General features: G+C 36.8%; 1 protein-coding gene across 2 annotated transcripts in view; it reads left to right on the forward strand.

Moving 5' to 3' along the window:
* Positions 1–22,642, forward strand: part of VPS8 (VPS8 subunit of CORVET complex) — a 257,614-nt gene that overhangs the window by 193,467 nt on the left and 41,505 nt on the right. For both annotated transcript variants that reach the window (XM_045851634.1, XM_045851635.1), the window contains one exon: positions 17,010–17,063. In XM_045851634.1, coding sequence (XP_045707590.1) covers positions 17,010–17,063 — 54 coding nt within the window. The remainder of the gene's footprint in view (positions 1–17,009; positions 17,064–22,642) is intronic.

Consider the following 22,642-nt stretch of genomic DNA (forward strand, 5'->3'; position numbering starts at 1 on the left):
CATTATCCTGTTTGTTATAAAGGAAACAATGCAGAAACAGCTAGATGGGACAAATGCAGAGTGAGGTGTGGGGGGAAAGGGTACTTCTGTGCCCTCCTCCAGCACACTACCTCCTTAGTACATCGGTGTGATCACCAGCCCAGAAGCCCTTTGAACCTCATTTATGGGGGTTTATGCAAGTCTTATTATGTAGTCATAATTGATTAAATCATTGGCCATCAGCGATTAACTCAATCTCTAGCCCTCTCCCCTCCCCAAAGGTGGGGGGCGGGGGAGGATGGGTCAGGGTGTAATTTTCATGACCTGATCTTTCTGGTGACCAGCTGCCTCCTGAAGCTATGTTGGGGTCCCCAGACACCCATAATCTCATTAGCATACAAAAAGCACAATAAGATCTTGAGATCTTATTACATAGAAGATCTCAAGAGTTTTAGGAACTATGTGACAGGAACCAGGGACAAAACCAAATTTTTAAAAAATTTTATCACAAGTACTTGTAGATGAATATGCTGTAAGAGCAGATAACCGATAGATCTGATGTAGACATGGGAGATCACGGAAGGCTTCCTCAAAAATGCCGTGTTAGCTGCCCCTGAAGAAAAAAAAGAAGTAAGCTAGAAAAGTTTAAGTGTAAGGGTAGGCAGGAGGAGGAGTGTTACAGGCAGAGGGAACAAACATAGCTTCTCTACTGTGAAGTGGAAAAGAACGTGGAATTAGACTTGGAGAGTGATTGAATCTAGAGGGTGAAAGACAGTAGTATGAAGTACTGCTAGTGAGATAAACAGGGAGCACATTAATTGTTTTTGTTTGTATCAAAGAGGGAAGATATTGAAGGGTTTGAGGAAGGAATGATATGATCTGATCATAATCTGTTTTTTTTTCAAAGTAGTATTTTAAAAAACTGCAGAATTGAAAGGGAAGCAAGAATCAAATAGGGTAACCAAGAATATTGAAGTAATTTAGAGGAGAGAAGTGGTAACTTGTTCTAGAATGGTAGAAATTGGGGTGGACAAAAGAGTACATACTTGAGATGTGTTTAAGATGAGCACAAACATCAAACAAGAGAATTCACTGTTGAACTTAGGAATGTCTGCAGAACATAAAGGTAAAGATGTTTAATATGGTTTCCAGATTGAAAATGTTGTTAACTGTACATCTAAAATGCTTTCTTCTTTGCATTTAGGGAAGGAAAGACAGGTCTTGTGTTTCCAACATCTTTCCAAGCTGAAACCAAATACAGATGGGAAATCTTTATTTATACAGATACTTAAGGCATTACATCTTGTTGCACTTCAGTTTTTTTCCTCTCTCAGCTATCTCCTATGCATAAACAATTCGTGATTACATGCATATTGTGGCCTACATATTACTGTTTAGATTTTTTCCTAGGTAGTCCTGAGAGGTTAAAATATACTTCCTTTTTCTTTTTAAAAAAATACAATTGCATGTTATATATGTAATTATATGTTTTAATACATAATTTATAGAGTCAAATTTACTTTCTGCTAGTTTTGACAGCCACCATTACAACCAAAATTTAGAGCAGTATGATTACTGCCCCTCAGAAGTCCCCTATATTTCTTTGTAGTCAACCTCTCCCCACACCTTCAACCTCTGGCAACCACTGATCCATTTGGAGCTTATTTTTAATAGGGTGTGAGATAAGGATTGAAGTTCATTCATTTGCATGTGGATATACACTGAATTGCCCTTTTACCTTTGTGAAAAAATCAATTGACTGTGTATGCATGGGTTGCTTTCTAGACTTTCTATTCTGTTTCATTGCTCTATCTATTCTTTCTTTGATAGTGTAGCTTCATTAACCTGAAATCTGGATATCGGGTAATGTGAATCCTCTAACTTTGTCCTTCTTTCTGACATTTGACTATTCTGCTTCCTCTGCCTTTTCATGTAAATTTTAAAATCAATTTGTCAGTTTCTAGAAAAAATCATGTTGGGATTTTATTGAGATTGTGTTGACTATGTAGATCAATTTGTGGAAAGTTGACATCTTAATAATATTGAGTCTTCCAAATCATCAACATATCTCCCAATTTATTTAGCTCTCTGATTTATTTCATCAGTATTTTGTAGCTCTGGCATATAAATTTATATATGTCTCATAAGATTTATTTTTAAGTATTTAATGACTTTGATGCTAGTGTATATTTTACTGTTTTATATTTCAATTTCTAATTGTTCATTGCTAGATTGTAGAGATACAATGTATTTTCATGTATTGACCTTGAATCCAGTAACCAGTACCTTACTTATTAGTTCTACTACTTTTTGTAGATTCATTGCTATTTTCTAAATAGACAATCATATCATCTGCAAATAATGACTTATTTCTTCTTTACCAATCTTATGCCTTTTATTTCTTTTTCTTCCATTATTGCATTGGCCTCCAGTACAATGTTGAATAGGAATGGCTAGAATAGACATTCTTGTCTTATTACTAATCTTCTGGGGAAAGTGTTCAATTTTTTATCACTGAGTATAATGTTAACTGTAGGTTTTTTGTGTGTAAGCTTCATATTATGTATAGACAGCAGTTTCTTTCGATTCCATGTTTTGCTGAGAATTGTTTCATGAATTGATGTTAAATTTTGAAGTCATTTATACTATATTGGTTGCCCTGTTCCCATATCCCCACACTCATAAAGTGAAAAGAGACAATAATGTATTTCATTGTCTTTTCTCCTGCCTTCTCTCAAATAATTAGAAAAGGGAAATTATTTTGAAATTGTTTGTACATGTCAAAGGCAGCTTTATCTCTGAGGCCCTCCCATTGTCCAAGGCAGGAGAGATGCGTCAACCTTTGCATTCTTTTTTTTTTTATTTTTTTTAAATATTTTTTTTATTTATTTATTTTTAGAGAGGGAAGGGAGGGCGAGAGAGAGAGAGAGAGAGAGAGAGAGAAACATCGATGTGCGGTTGCTGGGGTTTATGGCCTGCAACCCAGGAATGTACCCTGGCTGGGAATCGAACCTGGGACACTTTGGTTCCCAGCCCGCGCTCAATCCACTGAGCTACGCCAGCCAGGGCTCAACCTTTGCATTCTTTAGGAAACTCCAGTAAGATTACTGATCAGATCCTCTTGAAAATCTCTGTTTGATGCTTCCTAATAATGAAGCAAGCTAGAACGAGAACTATTTTGGATTTCTTACATTTTCCTCTAGCTGTCTGTCTCACTTGTGTTTTAATAAAAAGATGTAGTAGGTTGGTAACACAAAAAGGAAAGAGAAGGTGAAATTTATCAAATACATGCTTGACAGATGTTTATGCTAATTTTCACAACAACTTTCAAGGGTGATATGGTCCCTGTTTTACAGTGGAAGGAACTGTATATAGCTCAGAGAGGCATGGCCAATATTTGAACTGAAGTTTCTAGGACCATCATCACCCCCAGTTTTCCTGTCTCCAACCTGTTCTATTTGTAGCATTCTGGCTGTATTGAAATATGGTAAAGCTGATTTTTAAAATCCATCCATACCATATTGGCTGTTCTAATTAATTAAATTTCTTACCGTTGTGTGAGCCATTCATTTTTAATTAAAAAATGTTAAATAAAATAAAAGTGATAGCTCTTATTAAACTTTATTTCACAAAAGTACTTTGCTCTCTTAATTTCCTTTGAAAAGCTATTGACTATGAGCCCTGGTTAAGTTCCTAGCCTTTGTATGGGTGGGGGGACAGAGGTGAGGGCCCCAGTGACTCTAAAACCAAACTGAGACTGCCAGTCAGCTTTCACCTATTGCTGTCTACCATCAGAAGATACTGAGTGCATTTAATGCTTCTCACTACCTTTGTAATGTGATCCTTCTATCAGGTAGCTTTTTGTTTTATCATTTTCTAAGATTTATGATTATCCTTTTCCAGGACTTACAGTAATTGACCTATACTTCTTTAGATTCTGGCTCTAACTCAACAGGATGCAACAGATAACCTCAAAACTGGGGTTTTGGTGGATAAGGTCTTTCTTCTTGCTGATCCTTTTCTTACTTCTGTTTTTCACAGCTGGTAAATATGCATAACCAATAACTCTGACATATTAGGTGCCTTCCAACAGGTTTGCACAGATGTGATGGGAGTTATTCCTCCCAGAAAGCCTGCTTTCCTCTGGTATAAGCATTTTTCTTCTTTATAAAAAGGAAAAAAATGACTCATTTCATTCTTCGCTTATCTCCTCTCTCCCACTCAGGTTTAGAGCAACTCAACCTGAAATGTAGGTCCACAGAACAGACCTTGCAAGTCTCCATGCTTTTCTGTTTTGCTTTCTCTACATGTTACCCACAGACCAAATACGTTGGAGTAACTCATTTCAACTGACAAACCCATCATTCTGTTTTCTCAACAGAAGTTATTTCAATAATATAATATACTATAATTTAATCTTTGATTATTACTTTATTAAATTTATAGGAGCAAAAATAATCTTCACTGGTACTGATTAGCATTAAAAGAGATTAACTTGCTATTCAGTTTAAAAATAATAATTCTTAGTCAACAGGCAACTTGATATGAATTCAAAGACACCTTGAAGATTTACTAGATTTTAGTTTTAATGTTATTATAGTATCAACAAGGCTTAGAGTTCTTGAGAGCTGATAATAAACTACCACATTATATGTACTAGAAACATTCAAGTTATTATTCTTTGTAAACCTCAAGAAACAAGAGCATTAGAGACTCATTAGAAAGTTCTTTGTAACATATTGCTTGACATCTTTTCTTGGATAAATCATTCCTTATGAGTAGAGAGCCAAGTACATTAGTCAAGTATCAGAGTTTTCTGTTTTTTTCAATGAGAAATGTGTATCTGAGGAAGGTGGGGAGTGGAAATAAACATATAGGCCTGCTCATCCCTTACTGATCACAAAAAAGGTAATGAAATGAAATAAGCTCATATTTTCCCTGGTACTTAGAGTGGTTTTTCTTTCTTTGTTTTTAGAGTTGTCTAAGAAAATGTTTTTATTTGTGGTAAATTCATTTAAAATGTTAGAAGGAAGTATTTACAACTTCCAGAAAACTATTCCGTAAATGGTATTTATTTATGCTCACTGGTCATAAGTTTCTATTATCCATCGTACCTTTTTTATTTATTTTGGATTCCCACTATAAATTGGAGATTTGTTTTACATGTCGTTTAATGAAATAGGAACACTAGTATTAATGCCATGTTCTCATTTGTCCATTTTTAAAGAATATTAGCTCCCTGTTACCAATGTGTTAGATTGAAATTAATGCTTAAAAATGAGATTTCAGTTTTTGGTGATAGCAACATTTCTCAAAAGAATATCTTCTAAATTAAACTTACAGAATAAATGAAGATTAATATATCTCAGAAGTACAGAGAGATGATGAATGATTCTAATGTAAATGAAAGTTTTTGAGAAGTCTTTTGTCCATTTTCCAATAATCTTATTATACTTTAGTATTAAGTGATTCATTACTTCAGCCAATATTTAACGTATACCTACTTTGGGCTGAACACTATTCTTGTTACTAAGTATACATTGGTGAACAAAATAAATATAGTTCCCATCATCATGTAGCTTGCCATCTAGTAAGAAAGCTAGACACTAATAAACAAACAATCATAACTTCAAATTGTGATAGGTATATACATGCCATGAGGGGAAAGAAGAGAATGTTATGGAAGAACAACATGAGGAGAAACCTACTTTGGGCTGGGTGGTAAGGAATATCTATCTGCAGGGTTGATGTTTAAGCTAAGATCTGAAAGAAAGAAGGTAGTAGCCTTGGCAAGAACTGTAAGCACAAAGGAACTGAAGAGGGAAGTGAGTAACCTGTTCAAGGAACTGAAAGAAGATCAGCAGATGGAACACGGCGATTAAAGGGGAACATGGCAAGGAATGAAGGTGAAGAGGTGGGCAAGGCCAGGTCCTGAACAGCCTGTGAGATTCTTGCAGAGTTTAATTTGTATTCTTCAACTGAAAATAGGAAGGCTTGAAAACAAGGAGTTGATATGATGCATTGTAATTGTGGAAAATGGATAGATAGCAACATCACTATTACCAGGCAAGTCTTCCCCTCTTTGCCAGAGCAACGTAACAATCAGATTCTTAACATTCCATAATGTGTGCACTTCCCTGGGACCCAGACACAGCTTGTGTCCAAGAGACTAAGGATGACAGTAGTTACCCAGAAGGTGTTTCCAGTCTTTATGTAGAAGAGAAGCTTTGATAGAAATACGGGCAAAGGGCATTTTAAAAAAGACCATCATCCTATTAAGTTTTAAAAAATATTTCACTTTACCTGTAAGCAAATGTATATGGGTTAAAACAGCAATATGGTGCCATTTTTTTGCTTATTAAATAACTGGCAAATTTAAAAAAATACATATTAAACTATCATATATTAAGAATACATATGCATTTATATATTATATTGCATAAGGATATGAGGGTACAGACACTTTAATGCACTACTAATGGGAATATATGTTTGTAAAGTTCACCATCCATTATACAGATCCTTTGGCCACATATGTTTTATAACTCAGAATTTTTTTTCTTTGTTTTAAATAGTATTATAGGGGCTTCCATTTCTAAGAGGATGCATTTGAAGTTTCTTGGTGGGGAAGAGTAGACAAATTATATAAAACAATGGTTCTCAAGACATTGGACCTGAAACAGTGAAGGAGAGTGACTCCTGAGAAATGAGAAAAAAATTATGTGAACCTGGAAGTAACCCTAGATTACTGCTGGGAGAAAGTTTCCAAGCCATGGTGCAAGGAGGGGGAACTGAGGCAGAACTCATCAGGCTCCCTGAGTAGAGGAGACAGAGCTGGGAATCCAGGGAAGGCAAGGTGGCTAGAGTTCCCAGGACAGTACTGGACAGGAGAGAGCCACACACAGAGAACACTCCAGAGGTGAGCTGAAGGCAGCTTTGAGTATAAAGTTGCATATTAACCCACTCATGTATGTGAGGAAACTGTTTAAGGACAGAAAAAGAAGCACCCAAAAACATCAATAGTAGCAGTGCCCCAGATTCACACAGAGTGAGGAAAAATACCATCCTGGAAAGCTTCGAAATTCACAGGGCAGCATTGAGAGTACTAAGTAAGGTCTTGACCTCAGTATTAGGGCAAAAGTTAACCCTAGACTAGCTGCTATTCTTATCCCACCTACTGAAGCTTAAAAGCAAAACCTGAAAAGATCACATTTCCAAGTATTTGAACCACATCCCGGAACAAAGTTCAAGAATGTGTTAAAGATTAGAAATATATTTGACCCCACAAAGTAAAAATCACTATTTCTGGCATTTGATAAAAAGTTATAAAGCATGCAAGAAAGCAGGAAAATGCAAGTCATAAAAAGGAGAGAAAAGTCAACTATATTACATTCTGGAAAAGGCAAAAGTATAGAGCCAGTAAAATGATCAGTGGTTGCTGGCCAGGGGTGGGGGAGGAAGAGAAGGATGAATAAATGAAACACAGAGGATTTTTAGGGCAGTACAAATACTCTGTATGATGCTGTGATGGTGGATATATGTCATTATACATTTGTCCAGAACCATGGAATGTAATGCCAAGAGAGCATTCTAATGGAAACTGGGCTGTGGGTGATAATGATGCATCAGAGTAATATGTCATCAGTTGTAACAAATGTACCACTCTGGGGGGAGATACTGATAATGAGGGAAGCTGCACATATATGGCAGCAGAGGGTATATATAATATCTCTATACTTCTTAAAACTGCTCTAAAAAATAGTCTTTTTTAAAAATCAGTTGGTTGAAACAGACCAAGAAATAGCATAGATGATAAAAGTTGAGAAGAACATTAAAATAGTTACTATATGCCCTGGCTGGTGTGGCTCAGTGGGTTGAGTGCCAGTTTGTGAACCAAGGGGTCGCCAGTTCGATTCTAGTCAGGGCACATGCCTGGGCTGCGGGCCAGGTCCTCAGTTGGGGTGCACTAGAGGCAACCATACATTGATGTTTCTCTCCCTCCTTCCTTCCCTTCCCCCTCTCTAAAAATAAATACATCTTAAAAAAATAAAATAAAATTACAAACCATTCCCTGTTTTAAAAAGTTATTATCATTGTACTCCATATGTTCTAGAAGCTGGAGAAAAGATTTAACATGTTAAGTAGAGATACAGAAGTTATAAAGACCCAGTAGAACATCTAGAGATTAAAACTACAATGTCTGAGATGAAGAACACTCTAGATGGGATTAATAGCACAATGGACATCGGAGAAGAAATGATTAATGAACTTAACTATATGGCAATAGAAACTATCCAAAATCAAACACAGAGAAAAAAGACTGGAAAGAATTGAATAAAGCATCAGTGAACTATGAAAGAACTCCAGGTAGCAAAATATGTGTGTAATTGGAATTCTAAAAGAAATAGGAGCAAGAATAATACAAAAAAAAAACTTGAAGAAATGTAATAGAGAGTTTGAATTTCAGCAATGACTGGGTAGCCTGTACTGGACAGCCTTTGCATCAATAACAATGGTAAGCTCTAGACCAGTGGTCGCCAACCTCTGGGTCCTGTGTTACCCCTCTTCCACCTCCGTCTTCCATGAAACCAGTCCATGGTGCCAATAAGAGTTGGAAACCACTGGTCTAGACAAAATACATTTTTTAAAAAAAACATTGTTTAGAGTACACAAACCTCAAAGAAGGCAAGCAAACTACAGGGGCCCAACATTGAACCAGCTTTTCCCGTAGGGCACTCCTCAGTTTGCCTTAGAGTACTACTAAGGGAAAAGAGCTTAAACAGAAAGGAGCAATCTAACTAAGATGAAGAAACAGCCCTGGCTGGCGTAGCTCAGTGGATTGAGCGTGGGCTGCGAACCAAAGTGTTGCAGGTTCGATTCCCAGTCAGGCCACATACCTGGGTTGCAGGCCACGGCCCCCAGCACCCACACATTGATGTTTCTCTCTCTCTCTCTCTTTCTCCCTCCCTTCCCTCTCTAAAAATAAATAAATAAAATCTTTTTTTTAAAAAAGAAAGAAACAATGGTCAGAGTTCAATACCAAAGCAGCTGCAGATTGAGGGGGGAAATCTCAGAAAGCAGGGTACCAGGGAAGAGGGAGCTCCAAATCTTTTTATACGTTTCAAAATTGTACATACATAGTAATGCCCCAAGAAATCAGGCAAGAGGTAGCATCAGAAGAACTCAAGAACTGAGCAGAGATTTCATTTTAGTAGCTGCATAGTTGTTTTGAGTGCAAGTCTTACCAAATAGGGAAATTGATGAAACACCTCACATCTTGCACTGAAACTGCAGAAGGACTGTGCTTTAGGACTAAGGGCTGCCCAAAGACCAAAGGCAAAATCAAAATAAACTCAGCCTAACAAAGCAAAAGCTCACACTGTCATAGGATCAGTGGTAAAATGGAGGAAAATATAACTCAAAATCAAGAGAAAAAGTATCAATAGAAGCAGATCTGTGGATGAGCCACATGTTGGAATTAGCATTCAGGTACTTTAAAATAGAAATTAGAAATATGCTAAAGGATTTAGAGGAAAAGATCAGCAGAATGAATGAACACATGGGGAAATTTTAGCTGATAAATGAAAACTATAAAGCAAAGTGTTAATTCCAGAACTAAAAACATAAAATGAAGTTTGTTAGATATTAATAGCATTTTTAACACTGACACAACTGTTATCAGTAAATTTGAAGACAGTTCAATAGAAATAATCCTGACTGACACAATACCAAGAATTCTAGCGTATATGTTATTGGAGTTCTAGAAGTGAGGAGAGAGACAAGTGGCAATGGGGTGACCTAATAATGGCTAGAATTTTCCCACATTTGGTGAAAAAAAAATCAACCCATATGTCCAAAAAGCTCAGCACATCACTGACAGAATAAATACAAAGAAAATCACACTCAGATACATCATAGTCGGTCAAACTGCTAAAACCAAAGATAAAGAGGAAATCTTTAAAGCAGCCAAAGATAGACAATAATAGTAATGGTAGGTGACTTCTCATTTTAATAAAATGGGGGAAGCCAGAGGTCAATAAAATGGCATCTTTGAAGTGCTAAAAGAAGGCAATGTGGGGCATATATTGTATATTATATAACATTCCCAGTGGGGTCTAGTGTAGCATCCCATAATCAAATGCTTATGTTGGATAAACAAAGACCATAAAGAGCCTCACTTCAGTTCTGGTCAGGTGTTGCTGTCAGGTAGATGACTTTTGATGCCAAAAGTGTTTAAAAAGAAATCCTTTTGATTTTTGAGCATTTTAGATTTCAGAATTATAGGAAAAAGGTTTGTAGATCCATCTTATTTATCAGGAGGAAAATTGGTGGTATGTATTTTTAAATGTCCACACCTTTAGAAGCAGGGATCTCTAAGAATCTGTGCAATGGAAATAGTACACGAAGAATGTATGCCAAATGTTATATACAAGGATGTTATGACAGCATTTTTAATAATAAATTGAAAACAACCTAAATGTTTCAGTAGCCTCCCAGTAGTTGATTAGACTAATTATATCTATACAACGAATGGGCTCCTATTAGCAGTGAAAAATCATGTTATTGAGGATTATTGATATGGTGAAATGAACATTCTCAACATGTAACATGAAAATATAACAAAATAGTATGATTCCAAATGTTATTAGTAGTTATTGCTAATATAATTGGATTGTGATTTTTATTTGTTTTATTTTGCTCTTTCGTATTTTCTAAATTTCCATTAGTGAACATGTATTCCTTTTGTAATAAAAAAAATCAAGACTTGTTTTTTGTTTTTGTAAGCCAGTTTTTCTATTGCTATTAAACTTCAAATCAGATTGCTTCTCTAAGACAGGAATCATTTTATTATTAAAGATTACCAAAGTTCAGACTTATTATTAAGGCCATAGCTTAATACATCAACCATCTCCCCAGATCTAGGGTCTACACACCTGGATTTAAAGTGTCTCTTTTAAGCTGCATTGCCTGAGGCTTTTCCAGAAGAATCCTGTTAAATGAAAAATAAGACCTTTCATGAGCAATACTGAACCATTTCTGCTGCCACTTCAAACACTCTGGCCTAATCTCCAGAGAACAGCTTTCTCAGATAAACTGTCCAGCACCACATCCAGTGCTTGGCTTGTTTTTAAAAGTCTGCAGATTCTTTCATGAGAGCTTTTTTTTAAGCTTAAATATCTACTTTGCTTTGAAAATCTATTTTCTCCTTTTTCAAAAAGAGCATACCCGGAGTTAAAATTGGATCATGTTTAGCAAGCTACATCATACATCTGGAGTAAATTCCAGAGTATTAATGTCGTGGTATGTTAGAGCAAAGACTGCCAAGTCTAATTTTTGCAGACCTGCTAAATCTGAAGGGACAGTCTGGACAGCCAGCAGTTTCAATCCCTGAGCTGAGGCATGTTTTTTAAAGTTATTCTGAAAGACAGAGGGGAAAGGCAAAAGAAGTCTGCAGCATGGTCCTATCTGAATAGCTTGATGCCACAGTGGTAGGAAATGTCTTCCTCATCTACACTGTAGGCTCTTAGAATTTGACTGTTAGAATTGGAAGGGGATTAAAAACTTGAGTCAAGTTGCTTATCCAATACGTATTCCTCTTTTTCATCATCCTAGACAGGCAGTATTTAGTACCAAACTACTTCTAATAATAACTTCATTTTTTCCTTGAAATTAATAAATTGATATTCTGATTTCATGTATTAGTCTCTGTGTACTTAATATTTACTAGAATTCACTGTTGAAATCATTTGAACTTGAAGTTTTCTTTGTGAGCAGATTTGATAACAGATTTAATTTCCTTAATAATTATAGGGCTATTCATATTTTCTGTTTCAGTTTAAGTCCATTTTTTAAGTGGTTTTTCAAGGAATGTGTCCTTTTAATTTGCCAAATTTATTAGCATAAAATTGTTCATAATAGGGTCTTGTTGTCTTTTAAATGTCTGTAAGTAATGTTACATGTAGTAATATATTCTTTCACCGCTGGTATTGGTAACCGTGTTCTCCTTTTCTTCATCAATCTAAATAGCAGTATTTCCAAAGAACCAACTCTGGCAACCTTGTTAATTTTCTCTATTGTTTTTGTTTTATTTCTGCTTATTTTTTCCTTCCTTTTACTTAGTTTGGTTTTACTGTGATCTTTTTCTAGCTTCTTAAATTGGAAACTTAAGTCCTGTATTTTAAACATTTCTTGTTTTCCAGTATAGCATAAAAAGCTATAAGTTTCTTTCTAAATACCATTTTAGCTGTATTCAACAAATTTATGTAAGTGCTTTGTTGAGATATATTTGATCTGACTTCTTTCATTTAGCATAATTATTTGAGATTCATGGACACTGTTGTATTAAGAGTCCATTCCTTTTTACTGCTGAGTAATGCTTCATTTTATGGATACACCATAACTTATTATTTTACCTGTTGATAGACATTTGAACTTTTCTAGTTTCTGGCTATTACAGATAAAGCTGTTATGAAGATTTGTGTGCATATCTTTTTATGGAATATACTTTCATTTCTCTGGGTAAATACCTAGGAATGGAATGGCTGACTCATATGAAAAATTATGTTTATTATTTTAAGAAACTACCAAACTGTTCTCCAAAGTGGTAGTGCCATTTTATCCTCCTACCAGAGTATATGATGGTTGCAATCCTCCATGGCTTTCTCAGTCAGTCTTTTTAGGTTCGGCTATTCTAACAGGTGTGTAGTGGTATCTCATTATGGTTTTAATTTGCATTTCATGAATGACTAATGATATAAAACATCTTTTTATGTTTTTATTGGCCATCCATATATTTTCTTTGAAGAAGTGTCTGTTCAAGTCCTTTGCTGATTTTTTAATTGGATTGTTTTGTTTTTGAGTTTTAGAAGTTCTCTCTATATTCTGGATATTAATTCCTTATCAGTTACATCATTTGCAAATATTTTTTTCCATTCTGTGAGTTGCCTTTTTACTCTATAATGCCCTTTGGTACACATAAGTTTTTAATCTTGATGAAGTCAAATTTGTTTGTTTTTTAAATTATTGTTGCTTGTGCCATTAGTGTCATATCCAAGAAATCATGCTAAATCCAAAATCATGAAATTTTTTTCCTTTGTTTTCTTCTACGAGTTTTATAGCTTCAGCTCTTGCATTTAGGCCTTTGATCCATTTTGGGTTAGTTTTTTGTATATGGTATTAGGTAAGGGTCCAACCTCATTCTTTTACATGTGGATCTTCAGTTTTACTTAAAAAGACTGTTCTTTCCCCCATTAAATGGTCTTGGTACCCTTGTTGAAAATCATTTGACCACATATGTGATGAATCCCATTTGATCACAATGTATGACCCTTTTAATGAGTTGTTGAATTCAGTTTGTTAGTCTCTCTATTCTATTCCATTTGGTTTGTATGTCTGTCTTTACACCAACAGCACACTGTTTTGATTACTGTAGCTTTGTAATAAGTTTAGAGATCAGAAAGTGTGAGACCCCCAACGTTGTTCTTTTTCAAGATTATTTCCATACAAATTTTAGAATGGATTTTTTTATTTATGCAAAAAAAATGCCATTGTGATTTTGATAGGGATTGCACTGAACCTACTGATTGCTTTGGGTGGTAGTATGGACACCTTAATAATATTAAGTCTTCCAAAACATGGACAGGGTGTTTTTCTATTTACTTTTGTCTTCTTTAATTTCTTTCAGCAATATTTTGTATTTTTCAGAGTATAAGTCAAAACCTCCATGGATAAGTTTCTTTTTTTTTTAAAGATTTTATTTATTTATTTTTAGAGAGGGAAGGGGGGGAGATAGAGAGAGAGAGAGAAACATCAATGTGTGGTTGCTGGGGGTCATGGCCTGCAACCCAGGCATGTACCCTGACTGGGAATCGAACCTGCGACACTTTGGTTCGCAGCCCACGCCAATCCACTGAGCTACGCCAGCCAGGTGGATAAGTTTATTTCTAAGTATTTTATTCTTTTTGATAGTATGGTAAATTATCTTCTTAATTGCCTTTTTGGATTGTTCATTTTTAGTGTGTAGGAACACAAACTCATGTTTGTGTGTTGATTTTGTATCCTGCTACTTTATTTAATTTATTAGTTCTAACAGGTTATTTTTTGGAATCTAAATTTAGAGTTTTCTATATATAAGATCATGCTATCTGCAAATAGAGGCAATTTTACTTTTTTCTTTTTCAATTTATCTTTTATTCTTCTTGCCTAATTGATCTGGCTAGGACTTCCAATACTGTGTTAAATAGAGGGGGCGCATCTTTTTATCTTAGAGGAAAAGCTTTCAATCTTACACCATTGAGTATGGTGTTAGCTGTGTGTGTGTGTGTCCTTTATTATGTTGAGGTAGTTTCCTTCAAATCCTAGTTTGCAGAGTGTTTTGATCATGAAATGGTGTTAAATTTTGCCAAATGATTTTTCTGCATCATTTGAGATGATCATGTGGATTTTTTCCTTAATTCTGTTAATGTGGTGTATCACATTTATTGATTTGTGTATGTTTAGCCTTCCTTTACCTCCTAAGGATGAATCCCATTCAATCATGATGTATGATCTTTTTAATGTGCTATAGAATTTCATTTGCCAGTATTTTGTTGAGGATTTTGCATCTATGTTCATTGGGGAATTTGACCAATAGTTTTCTTTTCTTGCAGTGTCCTCTCCAGCTTTGGTATCAGAGTAATGCCAGTCTCCTAACATAGGTTGCAAATGTTCCCTCCTCTTCAGTTTTTTAGAAGAATTGGAGGACTGACATTAATTCTTCTTAAAGTGTTCGGTAGAATTCACATGAAACTATATGGTCCTGGAATTTTCTTTGCTGGGAAGTTTTTGATTACTGATTCAGTTTCCTTACTAATTATTGGCCTATCCAGATCTTGTTTCTCCATGATTCATTCTTGGTAGGCTATGTGTTTCTAGGGTCTAGTTTTCTTTTGATTTCTTCTTTGATCCATGGGTTATTTGGAAGTATGAAATATTTAATTCCTAAATATTGGGGAATTTTTCTAGAGATCTTTCTGTTATTGATCTACCGTATTTCTATTTTGATCAGAGAACATTCTTTGTGTGACTTGAAGTCTTTTAATTATTGAGAATTGTTTTATTGCCAGAAAATGGTCTAAGTTAGTTAATGGTCCCTGTGTACCTAAAAAGAATATGTATTCTACTTTTGTTGGGGGGTGTTCTCTGTTCTCTTAAATGTCCATCTGATCAAGGTAGTTAAGTCTTCTATATCTTTTTTTAAAAAAAATTTTTAATTGCGATATAATTGACATAATTTTGTAGTTTTATGTATACCACATGTTTGTTTGATACATTTATATATTTCAATAGGATTATTGAAGTTGCATTAGCTAATACCATCATGTCACATAATTATTTTTTTGTAAACAGTTAAAATCTAGTTTCCTAACAACTCTTAAGTTTATAATACAGACTGTTGACTATAGTCACTATGTTTTGCCTTGGATCTCCCAAACGTATTCATTATTAGTTGCCAGTTTGTATCCTTACGCATTATCGCCCCAATTCCCCCACCTCCCAGCCTCTGGTAACCATCATTCTACTCTCTATTTCTATGAATTCAGCTTTTCTAGATTCAACATATAAGTGATATCATATATTTGTCCTTCTATTTCTGATTTATCTCACTTAGCATGCAAGATCCATCCATGTTGTGCAAATAGTAGGACTCCTTTCTTTTTGTGGCTGAATAATATTCCATTGTGTATATGCATATCATATCTTTTCTATTCATCCACTGGTGAACACAGGTTGTTTGCATATCTTGACTATTGTGAACATTTAGGTTGTTTGCACACTTGACTAAACAGGGTATCTTGATATCTCTTCAAGATACTGACTTCTGTTCCTTCAGATATATACCCAGGAGTGGAATTGCTGGATCATATAGTAGTTTAATTTTTAATTTTTGGAGGAACCATCATATTGTTTGTATAATAGCTGTACCTAAGTTTACATTCCCACCAACATATCCCTCTTCCCAACACACTTCCTTTTCTCCACATCCTTGCCAACATTTGTTATCTCTTGTCTGTTCTATAAAATCCACCCTAACGGGCATGAGGCAGTATCTCATTGTGGACTGGATTTGCATTTCCCTGATTGAGCATCTTTTTGTGTAGCTGCTGGCCCTTCATATATCTTTGGGAAATGTCTGTTTGGGTCCTTTGCCCATTTATGAATTGGGTTTATGCTTTCTGATTGTTTGCTTACTTGTTTTCTTATTCATTGAGAGGGAGTATGGAAATCTCTGATTATAAAATCTATTTGTCCTTGCTGTTCCATTAGTTTTTGTATTATATACTTTTAAGCTATTAGGTGCATAGATGTTTAGAATTGTTATTTCTTCCTGATGACTTGACCCCTCTATTATTATGAAATCTTTATTCCTAGTAATAGTCTTTGCTTTGAAACCTAGTGCTATTATGGTATATCTTTTCAGTCTTTTTGCTTTTAACCTATATGCTTTTGTATTTAAAGTTTTTTCTTTTAGGCAGCATGTAGTTGCATCTTGCTCTTTTATGTAATATGACCATCTCTTTTCACCCTTCAAATATTTGAAGGTTTTTCTGTACCATGAGTCTTTTCTTCCTGGGGCTGAGCATCCTTTTGTTATGGTTGGCTGATACTTTATCTAAATCCTCCACTATTATTATCAAACTCTTTTATACATGTTTTGCTTTAAAGGGCTATTACATCACAAAGGGTGCTTGGCTTTGGCCTCCACAAGAAATGCTGACTATTGCATGTTGTATCAGTTGATTAATATTTTCAACAAAAATCTTTATCTATCTGGTTCCTCACCATTTGGTTAAAACCAATCTGGACCATCTGTTCCACTTTTCTTACCCTAATCATATTTCAAAGGGACTTAAAAAAATATTTTCATTGTTACTCTGAAAATGTCTGTTCTATCTCAGTTACACCAATTCTAGTTGAATTATTTTGAGTATGGGTCAAATAAAACTAGACTATAAGTAAGAGGATATTAAAATGTTTGCCTTTTTTTCCAGGTAAAAGTGTCCCCATCCTGCCATCCATCCAAAGGGGATCCTGCTGTTAAGAAAGTAAGTTTTAAAAGCAAAAAACAACTTTCTTCTGTGTGTTTATTCTCCTCTGTTGAACAGTTTGTTTTTTTTCAAAATGACTGTGATTTTTAATGATCTTAATACCATCAAAGGTTCTTTCTGATTGGTTGCCTTAATGACATATCACCAGGACTCCTTGCCTCTTCCAGAGAAGCCACATGGTGGGTTGGGCCTAGCATCAGTCTCCTGGCAACCAGGGACTTACTTTTTTTTTTCTGGAATTCTCATCCTCTCTAGCAGGTGTGCAGCCTGGTATCAGTGAATGGTAGCAAATGAAATCTGTTCTAAAGAGGAGGCTGTGTAGATAGCCGTGCCTAAAGAAAGCTGGTCTAAAACAGTAACATTTCAGCACATGCCACATAAAGTCCTTAATAAGTACTTATGGGATAGAACTATCCATGCCACATAAATCTCTGACTATAAATTTTGTGGCACAGATAAGGGCTGAGTCTTTCAACCAAGCAACGCCCAGGTGATGTCCAGAGAACCACTAAAATCCTTTCCTTTATCAGCTGCAACAATACAGTTGAAATGTGGTAAACAGAATGACATTTTTGCTCTTCTTTTTTTCAAGATTGTATTTATTTATTTTCATAGAGAGGGGAAGGAAGGGAGAAAGAGAGGGAGAGAAATATCCATGTACAAGAGAAATATCAATCAGTTGCCTCTAGTACACCCCCAACCAGGGAGCTGGCCTGCAACCCAGGCATGTGCCCTGACCAGAAATTGAACCTGCGAGCTTTCAGTTTACAAGACGATGCCCAACCCACTGAGCCACACCAGTCAGAACGCTGTGTGTTTTTGTTTGTTTACTTGTTTACCATTTTTATTTCTCTGGTAGTTTAAGTGTCCCTGGTTGTAGGTTTTTCTTCCTTGCTTTGCTCTCCCTCACAATTTCAGTCAGCACCCATGTTATCAAAGGTTTTAGAACAAAAGAACAACTTGCTGGCTCTATTGACTAACAGCGGGTTCTAGCTTCAGAGCAGTGTGGCAAAAGTGGGTCCCTTTTCTCTGCCTTCAGAATCCCCTGACACATTTTCAAAAGAGAAAAAAAGTGAGAACAAAATGTTGTCTGAAAAGCTCTATGAAAATCTGCCCCTGAAAATCTCTTTCACTCTTGTCAAGACAGGGCAGAGGCTGAGGTGGTAACAGGAGGAGCTAGAAAGGGCTTTAGTAATTTAGTAAGTAAATGAGGATATTAGAATCCAGAGGGAATTTTTGCCTAAGCTCTCAAATGTTAGCTGTGGGACACGCTTCTGAAGTAAAAATTAAAAACACGTGCTTTAGATTCAACCAGACTTGGGTTCAAGGATTGCCTTTTCTACTTATATATCTGAATAATCTTGAACAAATCGGATCCTCCCTTTCCTCCTCGGTAAAATGATGGTGCTGCCTCTCTGAATTGTCCCAAAGACTGAATGAGGTACTATTTACATGCCTTATACTGTGCTGGACACATACTAAGTACTCAGTAAATTATTGATGCATATTGAATACTCAGCTGTCATTGGAACTAGTATTAAAACACATTTCCTAGCTCCTACTCAGATACCCTTTCACTTTATTATGCTATTTATATACTATTTTCATTCAGCAAGTATTTCTGTAAACTAGACTCTAAGCTCAGAAATGGACTGCAGAGGTGAAGAGTACAGTCCTTGTTCTCAAGGACCTCAGTACCATTGGGAGAGGTAGACAGACAGACACACTGACGATTCTCTACGACTTGACATGTGCCATGGCAGACGCACAGTGCTGCAGCAGCAGAGGGGAGAGGCCCTGCTTTGAAATGACTGAGCTAATTTAGTACCACACTTACAGGCTTTATGCTAGAGGCTAGGGAAGAAGTTTGAGGAATGGTTAGCTGCCCCTTACAACCTTGTCACTAGAGTATAATGAAAGAAGACTCTGCCATATTTACAAATGTTTATTAAATACCTATTCACTTAGAAGTAGGTTCATGCAACCTGTCTTTTAAACATTCTGATGCCCCAGCTGTCTGTCATTTTCAGTCTCTGACTATCAGAGATGTAGCAATGTCAGAGAAGCATGATTCAGTCACTCTTGTAATCCTCATCAGACAAACAGGATCTTCCTAAGCCAATGAATGGACACAGGTGGCCCCAGGTAGCATTCCTAAGTGATCGGGTATAGGCATTCCTTCTCTAAGCAAGAGTGGGGGTTATCTCTAAATTATTTTATCCCATCTACATATCTTGAATACCTTTTATTTTAGCAATGAGGTCCATTTCTAATATTTACCATTCTGAATAACAAGCCATTAATTTTACCAGTAGAAAAACTCCTATTTTTGAGCTAATGAGCAGTCTTAGGTGTTGCATGTTATATGAACAGCTGAAAGGCTTTAATAGCTGCCTTTGGAGCTCATGGTAGCTGGCAGTCTCTGAAATATGGATTCTTGGTTAGGGCCACTGATCACCCCTGAATTGAAGCCTAAACTAAGTAGCACATACTTAATATCACACTGTTTATGGTGTCTAGAATATCTTTAAAATCTACATTACAGCAGGTGCCTCGCCAAGACTAAAAGTTTAGGGAAGGCTTCCCAGGGGAGGTGAACCTCAAAACCCAAGAGAGGCGGTCCTGGCGGCAGATATGGGTGAGTGCAGCACCCTTCAGGAAATGGGGGTGGTTCTGCATGTCTTAAATGTCGGGGTGTGCAAAAGCCTGGTGAAGTAAGTGGGAGCCCCGATCACAAAGAGCCCCAGTCTGTGACGTTTGCTTTTATCATGAGGGTAAGTGTTTCTGTCAAAGGTGAGGACAGAGGCAAAAAGACAAATTAGAAGAACAAGGACAGTTGTCCAAGTAAGAATAAAAGCCCTAAACCTATGTAAAGGAATGGAGGCATGAGATAATTAATTCAAGTCTTAGTTATGTTTTTCCTCAAAATCCTTTCTGGCACTCTAAGTCTGAGTGTGGTGTCTCTGTTTTCGAGCTCTTGCAGCACCCTGAACTAATTCCTGCCAACACACTTACCTTCTTCTAACTTACATCCCTCCCCCGTTATACTGTACACCTCATGGTCTTCTTTCCTGTTGTAGTCCTCCGTGTAGAACCAAGTGGTCGCTCAGTAGTTGTTGAGTGAATGAAAGATATGAAGGAGATTCCACAGGACTTCATGTTGTTTACGGGAAGTGAGCGGGGAAAAGAAGTTTCTGGCCTGGATGAAGAATGAGCAAATGAAACATCACTGTTGTCCCAAGCTTGTATTCCCAGCTCGGTCAGTTCCTTACTGTTTGAGCTCATCATCAGCGATACTCTGAGTGAAATTAATGTGAAGCTTAGCCCCTAATTGCTGTTTCCCTAGTTGGGTGTGTATTTTTGTGGGTCTGAGTTTGTGTGTGCATATATATGAACAGCTGCATATAAATTCAGGTTGTCATCCTGGAGCTGCAGTCTCTCTTCCCAGAGCTGTATTGACAGATGGAAGTGCCAGCAGTATCTGTTGAATGGAGTGACTGCCAAAGTGACATGTGTAAGAAACACAAAGGAGCAGTAGTGTCTTGATTTGAGCCAAAAATTCTCTGTTGGCCAGAAACTGAAAAAAATGTTTGGTGACTCTGCCGTCATTATTGGCCCAGCCAGGGGCTGGATTCAAGTGCGGAGGAAACAGAAGCCATGTTCTCTAGAGCTCTGCTTAGCTCCTGGGACCGGTGTCTCGTGGAGGCATCGCTCTTCTGCTTTGCTGCCGCCTGTCAGAGTCTGGCAGATTCTGCAAGCATGTATGCAAAACATCTTTTTGTGACACAAGCATTTTGCATTTTAGATATTCTTTTACAAAGCTTTGGAGTAGAAATATTTGTCATATGTATCATAAAATTTGCATATAATATTTATCTTATGTAAAATTTCTTCTTAATGGGCTCTAACCAGTAACTTCAATAAAGTTGAAAGATACGCATGTTTCCCAGGGATTTTTTCAGTTTTGGATCATGGATGGCCAGAAATGTAAAAATCAAGAAGCATTTCCCTGAGATAACAATTGCCATAAAAGTCCATTGCAATAAACTTCTTAGAGTAGATCCAAACTGGAGGTGTCGACAGTTTTGGAGGTGGATTTCAGGAGTTTTAAGAGGTAGTTGAAGGTAGCATCAAAAACCTCTCGGCCACAGTGGATCTCCTCTCAACTACTGAAGAAACACCCGCCAGGAGTTTGTGTAGCAAAGTGGGAATTGTTACATGCACACTAACCAGGGAAAGTAGTTTTGTCTTCTATCTCAGTCACAAAAGCATGCTTACACTCTGAGCCATCCTCTTCTTTGCTAGTGTGTTTGCAGAAGCCTGAGGGCCAGGGGCTCTGGCTGAAAAGTGTCCTCAGGCCAGTGGAACCCACAGATGATGTCCTCAGAGTGACTTCTATCAGTTGGGGCAAGGTACTGGGAATGGCAGACTAGGAAGTATTTCTAACAGTACTGGGTAAATTCAGTAATATTCAACAAGCCTTAAAGGTGCCAGGCCTTAAAAGGAGAAAGGTCAGTGAATATAGTTCTTACTGTCTATATATTTACAAGTTACTGGTGACTAAACTGGAGAATTTAATAGCCGTACCTCCCAGAAATTAGCTATCAGTTTCTCAAGTATTCAAGTATATACTTTAACAATTTGGAGCTGATTTTTTTTGTCCAAGTGTTTTGTTGAGGTAAAATTTTTATAGCCAGTTTCTGGTCCTGCCACTCATGTCAGGAATGTAGACAACTGTGCTTGCTCACAATTTTTGTTGAATGACAGTGGGGTTTGGTTTTGTTTTTTAATTTTTATTTTTAAGGGGAAACGCCTCACAGAGGCACCGTTTCCATAACAACAGGAAAAGCTGACAGCAGTGTCTCAGCTGACTGGCCCCGAGAAATAGCTGTCTGATAGTTTGACAAAAGCCAGGGGAAACATGAAAAGGAGGAAGCACCGAGATAGGTGAAGCATTTTCTAGCTGTCTTCTGACAGTGGCTTCAATAAAGATTCATTTGCCTTTTTTTATGTCTCACCTTTGACTCTCTTCTGCAAAGATGCAAGTGATGACCCCTGCTGGGATGTGCGCTGCCTTTTTCTTACACTGTTTGTCTTCGTAATACATATCCAAGTGTGACGTGGGACTTTCGTGTCTCTACAAATAAAAAAAAAAGGAACAGAGGACATGATTCAGTCTTCGTTTCTGCACAGGCAGGATGGACGATCTCCACAGGCCAGGTTCCTTTTTGTGCCCATGTGGAGAAGCTGGGGTGTGGTTGCCTTCAGACATCTGGGGGGCGACAATCTGGAAGGAGGCATAGGCATTCTTTGGAGTTCAGAGGAAAGAACTGGTACCTGTGGGTGGCCGCTCTGTAGATGATGTCAGCTCAGTATGGGAGTTTTCTAATAGTAGAACAAGTCACCTGTGTGGTATGTTGCAGTACCTATTACCAGTGGTGTTTGATTGGTGGCAGGATGGAGCCCTCAGAACTGCTGCAGAGGCTTTCCTGCCATGGCTGAAATGTTGTGTTGGTTAATTTGTAAATCCCTTGGAGTGTTAAGATTTTATGAGTAAAAAAATATCTTATGAGTCT

The sequence above is a fragment of the Phyllostomus hastatus genome, unplaced genomic scaffold, assembly GCF_019186645.2.
Source record: "Phyllostomus hastatus isolate PE091 unplaced genomic scaffold, TTU_PhHast_1.1 phas_contig_86, whole genome shotgun sequence".
In the NCBI taxonomy this organism is placed as follows: domain Eukaryota; kingdom Metazoa; phylum Chordata; class Mammalia; order Chiroptera; family Phyllostomidae; genus Phyllostomus; species Phyllostomus hastatus.